Source organism: Somniosus microcephalus, chromosome 15 (assembly GCF_052327205.1).
Source record: "Somniosus microcephalus isolate GS21.2 chromosome 15, FLI_Smic_1.0, whole genome shotgun sequence".
NCBI lineage: Eukaryota > Metazoa > Chordata > Chondrichthyes > Squaliformes > Somniosidae > Somniosus > Somniosus microcephalus.
The window spans coordinates 49,509,307-49,522,947 of record NC_141001.1 but is presented as its reverse complement, the minus strand read 5'-3'; the positions used below and the strand labels follow the sequence as shown (position 1 = coordinate 49,522,947).

At 40.4% G+C, this 13,641-nt stretch overlaps 1 protein-coding gene across 3 annotated transcripts in view; it reads left to right on the top strand.

Annotated features, from left to right (window-relative positions):
* LOC147106719 (synaptotagmin-7-like) overlaps window positions 1-13,641 on the top strand; it is an 890,706-nt gene that overhangs the window by 660,536 nt on the left and 216,529 nt on the right. For all 3 annotated transcript variants that reach the window (XM_086007776.1, XM_086007777.1, XM_086007775.1), the window contains exons 4-5: window positions 3,984-4,115; window positions 4,620-4,823. In XM_086007776.1, coding sequence (XP_085863902.1) covers window positions 3,984-4,115; window positions 4,620-4,823 — 336 coding nt within the window. The remainder of the gene's footprint in view (window positions 1-3,983; window positions 4,116-4,619; window positions 4,824-13,641) is intronic.

The following is a 13,641-nucleotide window of genomic DNA, read 5'->3' as shown; positions in this document are numbered from 1 at the left end:
TGTCCTAAATGGCCTACCCCTTATCCTTAGACTATGACCCCTGGTTCTGGACTCCCCAACCATCGGGAACATTCTTCCAGCATCTAGTCTGTCTAGTCCTGTTAGAATTTTATAAGTTTCGATGAGATCCCCTCTCATTCTTCTAAACTCCAGCGAGTGCAAGCCCAATCGATCCAATCTCTCCTCATACGTCATTCCTGCCATCCCAGGTATCAGCCTGGTGAATCTTCGCTGAACTCCTTCCATGGCAAGAACATCCTTCCTCAGATAAGGCGACCAAAACTGCACACAATACTCCAGATGTGGTCTCACCAAGGCCCTGTACAACTGCAGCAAGACATCCTTGCTCCTGTACTCAAACCCTCTCGCTACGAAGGCCAACATACCATTTGCCTTCTTAACCGCCTGCTGTACCTGCATGCTTACCTTCAGCGACTGGTGCACAAGGACACCCAGGTCTCGTTGCACTTCCCCTTCTCCCAATCTATTGCCATTCAGATAATAATCTGCCTTCCTGTTTTTGCTACCAAAGTGGATAACCTCACATTTATCCACGTTATATTGCATCTGCCATGCTTCTGCCCAATCACCCAACCTGTCCAAATCATCCTGGAGTTTCTCGGCATCCTCCTCACAGCATACACGCCCACCCAGCTTTGTGTCGTCTGCAAATTTGGAGATATTACATCTAGTTCCCTTGTCTAGATCATTAATATATATTGTGAATAGCTGGGGTCCTAGGACCGATCCCTGCGGTACCCCAGTAGTCACTGCCTGCCACTCGGAAAAAGACCCATTTATTCCAACTTTTTGCTTTCTGTCAGCCAACCAGTTCTCTATCCAAGTCAGTACCTTGCCCCCAATCCCATGTGCCTTAACTTTACACGCTAATCTCTTATGCGGGACCTTATCGAAAGCCTTCTGAAAGTCCAAATACACCACATCCACTGGTTCTCCCTTATCTATTTTACCAGTTACATCCTCAAAAAATTCCAGTAGATTAGTCAAGCACGATTTACCCTTTGTAAATCCATGTTGACTTTGTCTGATCCTGTCACTGTTTTCCAAGTGCTCTGCTAGTACATCTTTTATAATGGACTCTAGCATTTTCCCCACTACCGATGTCAGGCTTACCGGTCTGTAATTCCCCGTTTTCTCTCTACCACCTTTTTTGAATAGTGGGGTAACATTAGCTACCCTCCAATCCATGGGTACTGTTCCAGATTCCATCAAATGTTGGAAGATGATCAGCAATGCATCTACTATTTCTAGGGCCACTTCCTTAAGTACCCTAGGATGTAGATTATCAGGCCCCGGGGATTTATCGGCCTTCAATCCCATCAATTTCCTGAACACCATTTCCCTACAAATACTGATTTCTTTCAGTTCCTCCCTTTCATCAGACCCTATGTTCCCCGACATCTCTGGGAGGTGATTTGTGTCCTCCTTTGTGAAGACAGAACCAAAATATATATTTAATTGGTCTGCCATTTCTTTGTTCCCCATTATAAATTCCCCTGATTCTGACTGCAAGGGACCTACGCTTGACTTCACCAATCTTTTTCACTTCACATATCTATAAAAGCTTTTACAGTTAGTTTTTATGTTCCCTGCAAGCTTACTCTCATATTCTATTTTCCCCTTCTTAATTAATCCCTTTGTCCTCCTTTGCTGAATCCTAAACTGCTCCCAATCCTCAGGTTTACTGCTTTTTCTGGCCAATTTATATGTCCTCTCCTTAGATCTTATCCTATCCCTAATTTCCCTTGTTAGCCACAGTTGAGTCACCTTTTTTGTTTTATTTTTATGCCAAACTAGGATGAACAATGTGCTTTCATCTTCATAACAAATGTCTTATGCAGCACCTTATCAAACTACCTGAAAATCCATTTATACAAGAGGCATTAAACCGAGGTCCACTGATTTCCCTTTATCTCTACATTGTGATTTTCTCAAAAAATGCAATTAAATCAGTCAAACACAATCTGCCCTTGACAGATCTATACTGACTGCTTAGTCTTACTAGTATACATTTTCCCTTCTCTATTCTCTCTCTATGCAAGGATACTGGTACTGTTTTGGTTTGGGTGAAACCATTCCATCTGCAGAACTTCTCCTCAGACCCTAGAAATTTGAAACCCTTCTACACCATGTCAAGCCATGCATTGATGCTTACACTGTTCTTAATCCAATTATTATGCCTGACCTGGGATTGTTTGATAGGCTTTACTCTGCATGTATATTATACTTGCTATGGTAATGCTTGATAGTGCACTGTAGAGGGAGCTTTACTCTGCAAATAACTCTGCTATACCTTAACTAGGTGCACTCATAGGTAGTGTGATGGACACAGTATGCTGCTTCTAACATGTTCTATTCTTGACCTGGTAGTGCTTGATAAGATAGTATAGTGGGAGATTTCTTCTACATCTAACCTTTTATAGATGGCCTTGTGGTGTTTAATGCTAAAAGTGACACACAAAAAAATCCATCCCACATTGACCTCCCTCGCTGTAATAAACACAAAAATTTGCTGTAAAATGTAAATATTTCTATCCACTGTGGTAGGATGTAGCCTATATTTTGTGATGTCAATGAGCCATAGTCTTTATATTCTGTTATTATTTGCTGGCCTCAGTAAACAACAGTGGAAATTATTTTCTGGAAAGTGATGTCTCTTTACCCAACCACTGTTTGTGTCTTGGAGTCCAATGGTTATGTCACCCTCAGTGTTCTTAAACTTGGCAGAGATCAAAGTGGAAGGACAGTCACATGAGACAAATGGCTTGGAGAAACAAATTGGTAAATCCTATTTCTAGATAGTTTTTGGAACATGGTAAATAAATAAATATTTCTATAGTCCTGGGAAGGGTTAAGGCTATTTGCTACATATCAGAAATATATTATTTGCTTTGTTGCAAGGCCCAATTCATATATAGTATCTTGGGATTTATTTAAAATTTTATGATGATGTTTGAGAAATCAATTTAAACAGTGTTTCTCAGAATGACATGATTGCTGTGACTAGTTTTATCTGGCTCACAATGATGTATGTTAGAGCTCACTGTTCTTGTTAGAGGTGTGACGAAGCACTACTGCTACCTAACCATATGTGTTTGATCTCTCTTTCCCCCCCTTATTCAAGTACATGAATTACTTTTTTTGATCTAGTCACTTCATAATATGTGTGATAATAGGTTGCAATTAATTAAACAGTTCAAGGTATACAGATAGTCTTTGAAGTCTGAGGTTTACTATAAGTTAATATGTGTCTCTGCACTGCTTGACTTACCAATCAAATGCTGCATTTAAAATATAAATCAGGTTTGGTGAAAGAAAGATTAGCAGAAGTGGAGTTTATAAACACAGTAGCAGAACAGTCTCAAAATCTGCTAAACAAGTTGAGTGGCATCATGCATTAGGGTAAATGCATTTGGGCAAATGTTTCCTCCATACTTTAGCTATGTCTTAAGGAAGTAGAGCCCATGCAGAGGGGATTTAGGGGCATGTGTACATAAAGTATTTAAATTACTACAGACCCATCATGCCTTCAATCAGTATTAATTTTAGTTCAATTACTATGAGCTTTGTGAAAGAGTCATCAGAGGAAGCCATTTTCTATTGAACCTAACTTGACTTGTTCCTGACTAACAAACTCTAGCTTTTTTCTCCCTGCAGTATGTCCCTCACTTAGCAGCATGTTAATGTTCTTAAGTCCCTTGACTAACGCCCTTGTTTTCTCTTTAAGCCAAACCTTAGAGAAAAATTATGATTTTAAGTTTCCCAAAGATTTTGGCATTAACACTGTTAGACTGTTGAACCCAGTTGTTTAATGGTGTTTCCTCTGACAGGGAATTCTATCACCACCTGACCTACTATTCACCTTCAGTGATAAGAAAGACAAATTCCAGAATTTAACAGTCATTTTTTCATATTTCAGCTTCTGTTGTGTTTTCCCTCTTCTTCTCTCTCTGCTGCTCTAGTGATCTTGACAAAGACTTTTGGAATAACAATGACAGCACAGTACAAAAGAAATGGAGTTCCTACCCTCCAAAGGAGTTCATTCTAAACATTTCGCCTTATGCACCTTATGGTGACCCACGACTTTCACTCAAGTGAGTTTCTTTCAATGGTTTGGTTGTCTATAGTATGTAACGCTTCCCTCTGTCCCTCTGTCTCCCACCCATTCAACCAATCATCCACTCCCAATCCCGCTACAATCCCATGGACAACTTGACCCCATGGAGACGAACAACCCTCCTGATCATGTACCTTGCTTGATGTTCACAGCTGCAAATCCTTCCTCATCTGATCCTTCTCCCAAGTGTGGAATAGCAGGGGGTTGCTCGTTGAGGCCTGTACAAGTGTTCCCTCCATTACACTGTGTAGTAGAACTAATTTTTTAAAAAAAGGTTGCATATGAAAAATGGTTGTCTGATCAATAATATGGGTGTTGACAGAATTTCTCTGACTGTTTAATCCCCTTTTGCTGTTTCTTTTTTTGAGCTTTGGAAGAAAGGGTTCTGTAGGTGTGCACTGTTGCGCTTTAGCAGAAGAACTGCTTTACTCCAATCAGGGCTGACTCACTCTCTGTCCACTCTGCTTCCTGTCCGTACTAGTGGCTCTCTCATGTCCGGTAACAAAGCTCCAGTAGCTGAAAAAGAAACACGCACGGCCGAGAAGCAAACCCGCAGCAACAGCATGAAGAGCAGCGGATCTTCCAACAGTAATCGGGGTGAAGCTGCCAATGGCAAGGTTGGGAAAGGTGGGCGCTGGCACACAGTCCAGACTCTCCTAGCATCGGGCAAGCTCAACCAAGCTAAGTGAGTTTAAATGGGTAGTTACATACTTACCGAGACTGTGCCGGCTGAAGAAATTAGTCTTTTGATCTTAAAATGATTTTTGCAGGAAATTTATAACGTGTCTTCACTTCATGGCTCCTTTGCAGCTCTGGATCACATCATTTGTCCATCGCACTTCTACATGTATGGGTTTTAAGAACATTTATATTTTGTAAAGTATGCTTTATCCATTCACTCACCGTCACAATTAATTTGCCTTATCACTCCCACAATACCATTGAAATGTCTCACTAACATTTTATTTAGCTTGCTGTGGAACTAATAAATGCTGGGTATTCATTGCAGATTTCAGGATCTGCTCTCTATCTGTAACTAACTGGAGTCGCTGTGTGGGAGACAAATGCTCTTTGCCCAAAAGTGATATGCTGCGAATGGCAGGCCAAAAGGTTTGTCCAGCCTTCTGACTAGATTGTAATAAATTGACACATTAAGTCCAACATCTAGCTGGTGGGACTTGGCATTGTTCCTTTTTCTGGTACTATTCTTTCACTGGCTATACTAGCCATAGAAGCACTGGCTCATTATAATCAATGAAACAATTGCTTCAAACAGGGCTTTTGATTTATTTTTAATTAGGAAGTCTATTCCCGCAGCTTTCAGTTAGAGATAAATGAAAATTAAATGCTACTTGGTGTCTCTTTAATTTGCAGCAAATCTTGTACCAGAAACAAGTGTCAAACCAAACTGAAAATGTGACATGGATCAATTTTGGGTGGCTGTGGGTTCAAATGCTTCTATCTATTAAAATAAAAGTAGATTATACATTTAGAGGGAAATATATCCATTTGAGCAAGTACCTGGTCCTTGCAATTGCCACAGAATTTTAGTGAGGCAACATATCCTCAATGACTTGCTAAATGTTACTCCTCAATGATGGCTGGTGTCTGTAGCTGAATCTACTATCGTAAAGGCTAGTGGCATTTGTGTTTTTTAAAAACCCTCCTTGTGAGGGTGGGTATTCGACCTTATTTGCTTGTGGTGTCCGGTCCATCATATACTTGGTTTCCCTGGTGGTCCAATGGTTGAGTGTGTGTCCATTTATCTGATTTTCTATTGGAAATAGGTGTCCTGGTGATCTCTGACAATCTATTCCAGGGGAAAGGAAAAATATAGCTGTGCTTCCTGGAGTTTCAGGGAAACTCTAGGAAGAATTGTGTAAAAGCCTAGGTTTATAAGATTTTTTTCATCTTTGCACATATCTGAAACCGTGCCAATGAAACCCCTCAAAGACTAGCTTCCTGCTAAGGAGGCAAAATATTCTCTGCCCGTTAATTATTAATCTTTATACTGCGCATGTAGCCTCTGAGAATCCTAACAATGATTTTTTGTTAGTTACTCTACATATGAGAGCAAAGGCCCAAAAAATCATGGCCACAAGCGCACAAAATGAGGTAATAGTGGCATGAGTGCCTGCCAAACACATGCTACTGAGGTGACCTCCACCTGACCCCGGATTCTTCAGCAGGGTCAGCAGCTGAGGTCACTGGCGCCCACTTTGCTGTATTTCAGGCTGCCTGGCCAGCCTCCAGGCCGAGAAAATTGTACGTCAGGTTTGGGGGGGTGCGGGGAATCTGTTTTCGGAATGGGAGAGGATGTGGTGTAGCAGAGGCCTAGGTTTTTATAGAACCTGGAGGAACACCCCTGCTCTTCCTGGCCCCACAATGATAATTGAAATCTATGTTCTGAGCTCCCCGTTGACTAGACCAAGAGATGAAACTGGGCAGAGCATGCACGACACCCCTCCACCCAGTTAGTCCTAAAATAGGGGTCCTATATAAGGCATAGGACGGGAATGGGTTGGGAAGTCATAGCCCACCATTTTGAGGGCATCCTGTTTCTGCCCAGTGGGTAGCCTGAAAATCTCCCCCCACATCACATGAAGTAAGCCCATGGCACACCACTCTGCATGGACCAACACCACACAAAGCGAATCTGCTGCACTCTGCACTGCATGAATTAACTAGAACCTCCCAGAATACGTTCAACCAGAGTTGGTAACCCTAGTCCCTGCACACAACGGCAGCCTGTCTCATTTGATTTTCCCCACCTCTTTCGCTGCACTCCTGGAGGATTAATGCCAGAAGTGCACCGCACGGCCCATGGATTTCCAACACTTTTGTCTAATAATTACTTTACACAATATAACCAATTCCTATGACATCATAAATAAGCTTCATTTACTTTTGCACACATTAAACCAAAAGTAACTTTTTAATAAGTTTATTGCCAATTGCTTCGCAATCACGTAATAAACAAATATATCATTGGGTAAGGAAGGATGTTCAGCTTCTTTGAGTGCTGTTCCCCAGTTGTGAGGTTTCCTTCACTCATACTTCACTTAATTAAGAGTACTTTGTAAATTATTTTATCGCTTGTTTTAGGCTTTAACTTAAATCTCTAGGGGGCTTTGTTTAGTATCAGTGTGTAGTTTATGACCACATAAAAGTTAAATCAAGTGCATGCATCACACACATTTGATTTGTTGTACAGGAGACATTCCATTTGTAGAGGAGGTTCTGCTATTTGTTAGGCTGTAATTCTCACCAAAGTACTAGATAAGTAAATATCAACTATTTCACGATTGACAGATTGGGATTCAGGTGCTGCATTTTATGTGGCGTTTACCAAGCTTCCCATGTCCACCCCCAGTACATTACAGGTGATGAGACCAAGTCATACAGCACAAGACATGAATTAGTTACTTACTTGCTGTATCTTGTATGCATAGTTGACATTAAGACCTAGATTATGCACCCAGGCAGAATTAGAATCAGGACAATCCGCAAGAATGTATAACTATAATAACAGATGTTAAAATTAAACAATTAATTTTGGTTAGGAACAGAGTTTGAGAGCTTTGAGATAATAATAGATTGAGATTATCAAATATTTCATGGGCACAATGGTTCATATTCTGCTGGATCTGGGAAAGATGGGTTGTCATCTGTGGAGGGCAGTTTTCCTCAGTTGAATAGTGAAGTATTTTTGAGTTTTGCTATCAAATTTGTGGATCAGGAAGTATTTATGTAGAACTTTCCAAAGAAGATTGAATGAGTGATGTTGAGTCCATGATCGATCAGATTATACATGATCTGTGTAAAGGGTGGGCTTGATGAGAGCAAATGATCTCCTCTTGTTCCATGTTTTCTTATGTTCTTAGAGAAACAAACCATGGTTGGGAAGAGTTTGCAGCAACTTCCATGTTATACAGCTGTGTCACATAAGTGATGCTGGTAGTTTTACACAGTAATCAGTTGCTTTGCACCCCTTACAATCTAATGGGGAATTTAATTTGACCCTTTTTATAAAATCACTCAATGTCATTATATGCTGATGTTAGAATTTTGCTTGATTGCCTTTGGGTAGGAAGTTATCGGGGAGAATTTTGCAGAACTTAACTTTCCTACAGGCAATTAGATGAGTGAGGGCAGGATCTATAATGAAGCAGATTGTACATGGTTAATGGAAGCATGGGCTTTGGCTCAAATTATCATTTTGTTGCAGATGAACAAACTGCAATCCTACAAAAGGATGAGGAACTGGAATACTGACACTTCAAGGAGAATATTGCTTTTAATTCAAAAGATTACATTTTGTACCCATTTATTATATTGAAGTTATCTTTTTTTTAAAAGATAGTAAATTCTGGTATTGGGCATCTGAAGGCATATTACAATTCTAAAAGCTGCTTAGGACAAAACAGCCTACAGCAACTGGGTTGAAACATCAAGTTCCCGGGTATATTTATCAGCATGGGATAACTCAAAGCTAGTGAGTGTTTTTAATTTGTGTCTTGTTAGTTCTACAGTGAGTATTGCTCACAAGTACCTATAACATTGTTTGGCATTTGTGTTATTTGAGTTGTGTTGAGTTTAGCCTTTCAACTAAGTTTGCATCTCATGCCATAATCCAAACACATTGCTATTGCCTTTTATTGATCAACATTGTACCTGTTGTAACAGTTCACCGTTTAATTTTCATTGCAATCAAAGACTCATTGAGTTCTAGTTCAGTCTAAAGAGGATACTGTGATTCCAATGACAACCACAGCCTGACTAAGTACATTTTAAAGGAGTATAAGGTTAACACATGCCTGGAAAATGGCAAAAATATTTGCTGTGCATCAGGTAGTGGTTTTGTAGGCGTAGGCCTCAAGTTTAAATACTGGCCAATAAAGCAGTAAAAGGATGAATTCACAGAAGTCAGTGACATGGAAAGTGATGAGGGATGATAACTTTTATTATTTCTACCAAAAAAGGTAAAAACTCAAGCATGTTTTGTTTGCATTTTTGCACAGCCAAATTAACACGGTCATGATTAATCTATAGCAACAAACCCTGATGCATGCAATTGTGTACAAGTTACTCACCTGATTTACATTTACAATATCACAGAGCTGTAGTTGGTTTTACACTGATGAATCCCAGTATGTCAAGTTCCTGTTCCTGATTAGGACATCAAAGAGCTTCCCCGGGACAAATGGGCAGAAAGAAAATGGGAAGACAAGTCACTTGAAACAGCTCATGGCCACTTTCTAACAGCCAACTAAAAAGTATTAATGGCAGATACCTGGGAGCAGATTTCCACTCTGTACAAAGCATAGAAAGGGTGCAAACTTACTCATGGCATAGGAGGAGTAGAGCTTAAATGTGGCATGGGAGGGCAGAAGATTAAAAGATAGGAGTAAACAAATGTTTTGATCAACTATAAAAATTGTGAAGACAAAAGAAGTCAAGAATCGGGCAACATCTCCAAACGTTTGTTTGAAAAATAAGTTCCTCAAAAGTGCAATGTAAAAAATGCTCATTCTTCAGGGACATCTGCCATGTAAACCAGTCAGCAGCTCTAACTGCCATTTAATTTGATGTCTTTATTTTATTTGTTCATCTGGTTAGTCATTTGGTTTTGTTTTATTTCTAAAATGTCTCCAAATAACCATTGCTTATGTGTGAGAATTCACTCTTGGCAGCTTGTGCTAATGGGAAAAGTCCCCCTTTGCTTTTGTGAATCCATCAGTTGTCTTTATTTGACATTTGGTACAATGTTTTCTCTTGGAATGTTTGCGCAAGGCAAGTACGCGCACACACACACATCCATCCATCTGTGGTCACCCTCAGGAATGTCCCAAAATTCCATTCTCATTCCCATTTCTTCATTTACCAAATGTCCTTCAACGACATTATCCATAAACATGGGGCAAGCTTCCATATGTATGTTGATCTACAGCTATACCTCTCCATGACCACCACTGCACTGTCAGATTGCTTGTCTGCAATCAAGTAAAGTCATGGAGGAACCAGAACTTTCTTCAACCAAACATTGGCAGGAATGAAACCATCCTGTTTAGCTCCCACCAAAGTACTGTAGCCTTGTCCCCAACTCCATCCACCTCTGCTGGCTGCTTGCTCAGGCTGAGCTCAACAACGTCCTGTTCAAACATGAGCTGAGCTTCAAGTCCGACATCCTGTCTGTCATCTAGGCTGCTTGCTTCTAATTCCATAACTTGATCCACCTCCATCCTTGACTCTGCCCTACCGCCACTGGTGCACACCTTTGTTATCTTAACTTCTCAGACAAACTTCTTACCTGTCTTTCAAGCTCCACCCTGCTTAAAGCCTCTCAAATCTCTCAAACTCCTAGGCCTGCATCCTGTAAAGTGCTTGCTCATTCATTGTCCCTGTCCTTGTAAGCCCCATTCACTTCCCATCTCCAAATCCATTGAATTCAAAGTAATTATCCTCATTTACAAATCCTTCCACAGCATCAACATACCCTATCTCTTCAACCTCCTCCAGCCCTACATCCCAGTCTGTGTTCATCGGTCCTCCAATTCTGGTTGACTATGCATCCTCTGTCTCTCTGCTATATCATAGTGCCATATTCTTCGGCCGTCTTGACCCTAATCTTTGGAAGTTCCTCTCTGTCTTGCTATTTCTCTTCCCTCCTTCCCGCCTATCTCTTGCATTCAGTCATCTCTCCCAATTCTTCTATTGCTGCTCAGCATTTGTTTCTCTTCTGCGAAGCACCTTGTGATATTTTAATACATTAATGGCACTATATAAATTCAAGTTGTTGTGTATTACAGCAAAACATAAGTGACTGCACAAGTAGATTGAGAGTGAAATTTGAGTGATGTGCTTATGCATGGGTAGGTTTATATCATGGTTGTTTTGTTTGAAAATGAAGCATGATCTCGATGGCTGAACTGGGATGTGAGATTGATTGTTGAACAAAGCTCACTAAATGTAGTAGTTGATCTGGTATCAGAGCGCAAGCTCTGTAAACCGTTCTCGCACTGAGCTGCCTTTCTTTAGGTAAGGAGTGCCTTAGGAACATAAGTAGTTGCGTAAGAGTGTGCAACAAGTGGAAACCCTTGGCCTTGTTAGAGTATTTACTTCTGAATTATACATTGTCCTGGGACTTGGGGCCAAGTTAGTATGTTAATTTATGGACATACATTTATTTGAAAATTCATGGACTCAAACTTGCATCTCCTTTGTTGATTTTTTCATTTTTTTAAATGATTTACATTATTGAGAGGTAATTTATGATTGTGTTGGAATCTCAATGATTGTTTTATACACCTGGACATACCATTGCAAACAGCACTGAACCATGAAGAGCACCATTACTGCGTGATGAATTGTGCTGGTAATTCACTCCAGAAGTCAATCTCTAATGGATGAGTGAGTGTGTTTGTGTGAGTTAATGTGATCCTGAAAAAGAGCCTTAACACTGTAAATGCTCCTATACCTATTTCAGACATTTATTGCTGTGCCTATTCAAATGCTCTGAAATGCAGCTTGTGTGTGTGTCCTCTGTTTGATATAAATGTGCTGTGTGCTAGCTAATCTAAGGTAAGTGCATAATTGCCACTTAGTGCCATGTTTATCCCCTTGACCAGCATTGGTGCTGCTTTGTGCTCTGTTTTTATCAGCTGCCTCATATATGTGCTGTTTTAAGCAGAACTGGCAACATGTTTACAGTAGCCTGATGGGAGTCTCTCGATTTCACAACCAACTTTTGAAATGTGTGCATCCTTTGGGTGAAATATTGGGGGGGGGAGGAATTTAATTCACTTTAAACTTCAGGGATTATAAGGATCTCCAGGACTGCACTATTTTAATTTGCAAATGAACATTTGACCCTTCAGTAAATAAGTGTCAAGTTGCAGCTATAGCTGAAATATGGCTTTACATTTCTCCCAATCTTATACCCACATATTTGAACTAAAGTTACCCTCACCTTAAGGACTCAACTGGGTGACTGTCATGTGCTTACCTAGCCCACACTACTTGTCGAGCATGTAGACTTTGTTGCATGCTGCAGCTTCATAGACTCTGCTTACTGCTGATCTTTTTAAAAGTGATATTAAAGGTGCCGGTACATGGCAATGCAAACTTGAATATTTTCTGCTTTTATTTAGAACTCTGGTGGGGGTGGGAAGGAAAGAAAGAAAGCATTCTTCGCCAATTCATGTGCCCACTTTGCCCATTGACTTTGGTCAAAATCTGTATTTATGTTTGAATGAATATTTGAGCTATTTAAAACAAGCATATGTTTGGGATAATCCTATTACTGAATTGAAGACACTTCCTCTATAATATATGTTGGACCCGGCATTTCTTGCTGAGTCCCGGCATTTCTTGCTGGGTCCAATTGCCGATTGTTTCTTGATCAACCTATAGCAATGATGTGACAATTGTTTGATCTTTTTATTTTGACATTTAATTCTTTTATTTTAACGTATCACACTTCAGGTATGGGAAGCACACTGTTGGTCCCAGCCTGCACTGACAAGCCCCTACCAGCACAAAAATGGATCATAAACAGGGTAGGTGGTGCGTCGTGTTAGACACTGACTTTTCACATCTAACCTGGGTTTGAGTCCTGCTCAGGCGGATGGAATTCATTCTGTCTGTCTGCCTGCTGCAAGGGCTCTTTGTGATGTGTAGTTTCAGTACTCACAATTCAATTGCTAGTGGGCATTGACACACAACACAAAACAGCCCCTAATTTAGCATTAATTGGCAATCTTACTCAGAGGTCACAGAATGGCTGGTGTGGGAAATGAAAAAGTTGGTGCAATAGAGATGCACTTGTGCGATTGGGCTTTGTTGAAGGAGTTTTACTGTGCATATAACAAAGCTGTGCCAGGTCTGAGAGTGCATGATGCTGACACAGGTTGCCTGGAATAGAAAGTGTTCCATCTCCCATCACTAACATCCATGACCTCAGTGAGCACAAAATAAATGGAATGGAATTCTACCCATTTTTTTCTACATCAATAAAAATTACAACAGTTATTAAAAAAACGTAAAACTAGCTCCCATCTTGCTCACTGAAGTGGGATTTTACATGGTTATCTTGCACACATACAGGTTTTTAAAAGCAATAGTTCTCCCCTCCACCCTAGGTACCCAAAGTAATTGTGGTGTTAAAATAAAGTTGATATTTTGGGATAGCTTGCAATCTGCCTGCAACACTGCAAATAATGAGTAGGAGCAGAGTAATGCCATCTCGGTCATTTGTGCTAACAACTTGGCTGAGGAGAATATACCCGGTGCTAGCTCAGCTAAAACAAGACTGTGTCCCTGCAGGGAAATCTCTCTCCGTAGAGGTGTAGGTCCTTCGATAACAGTTGCTTCAGTTGGTCATGCTGTTGGGCACCTAGAATAAAGGAAACTGCAAGTTCAAACATTGATTGTTTTAAAGCCTTGTATCTTCCACAGGTATTAAAAGACCCTTGAAAAATAAGGGGTTGACAGTGATTTTCTTT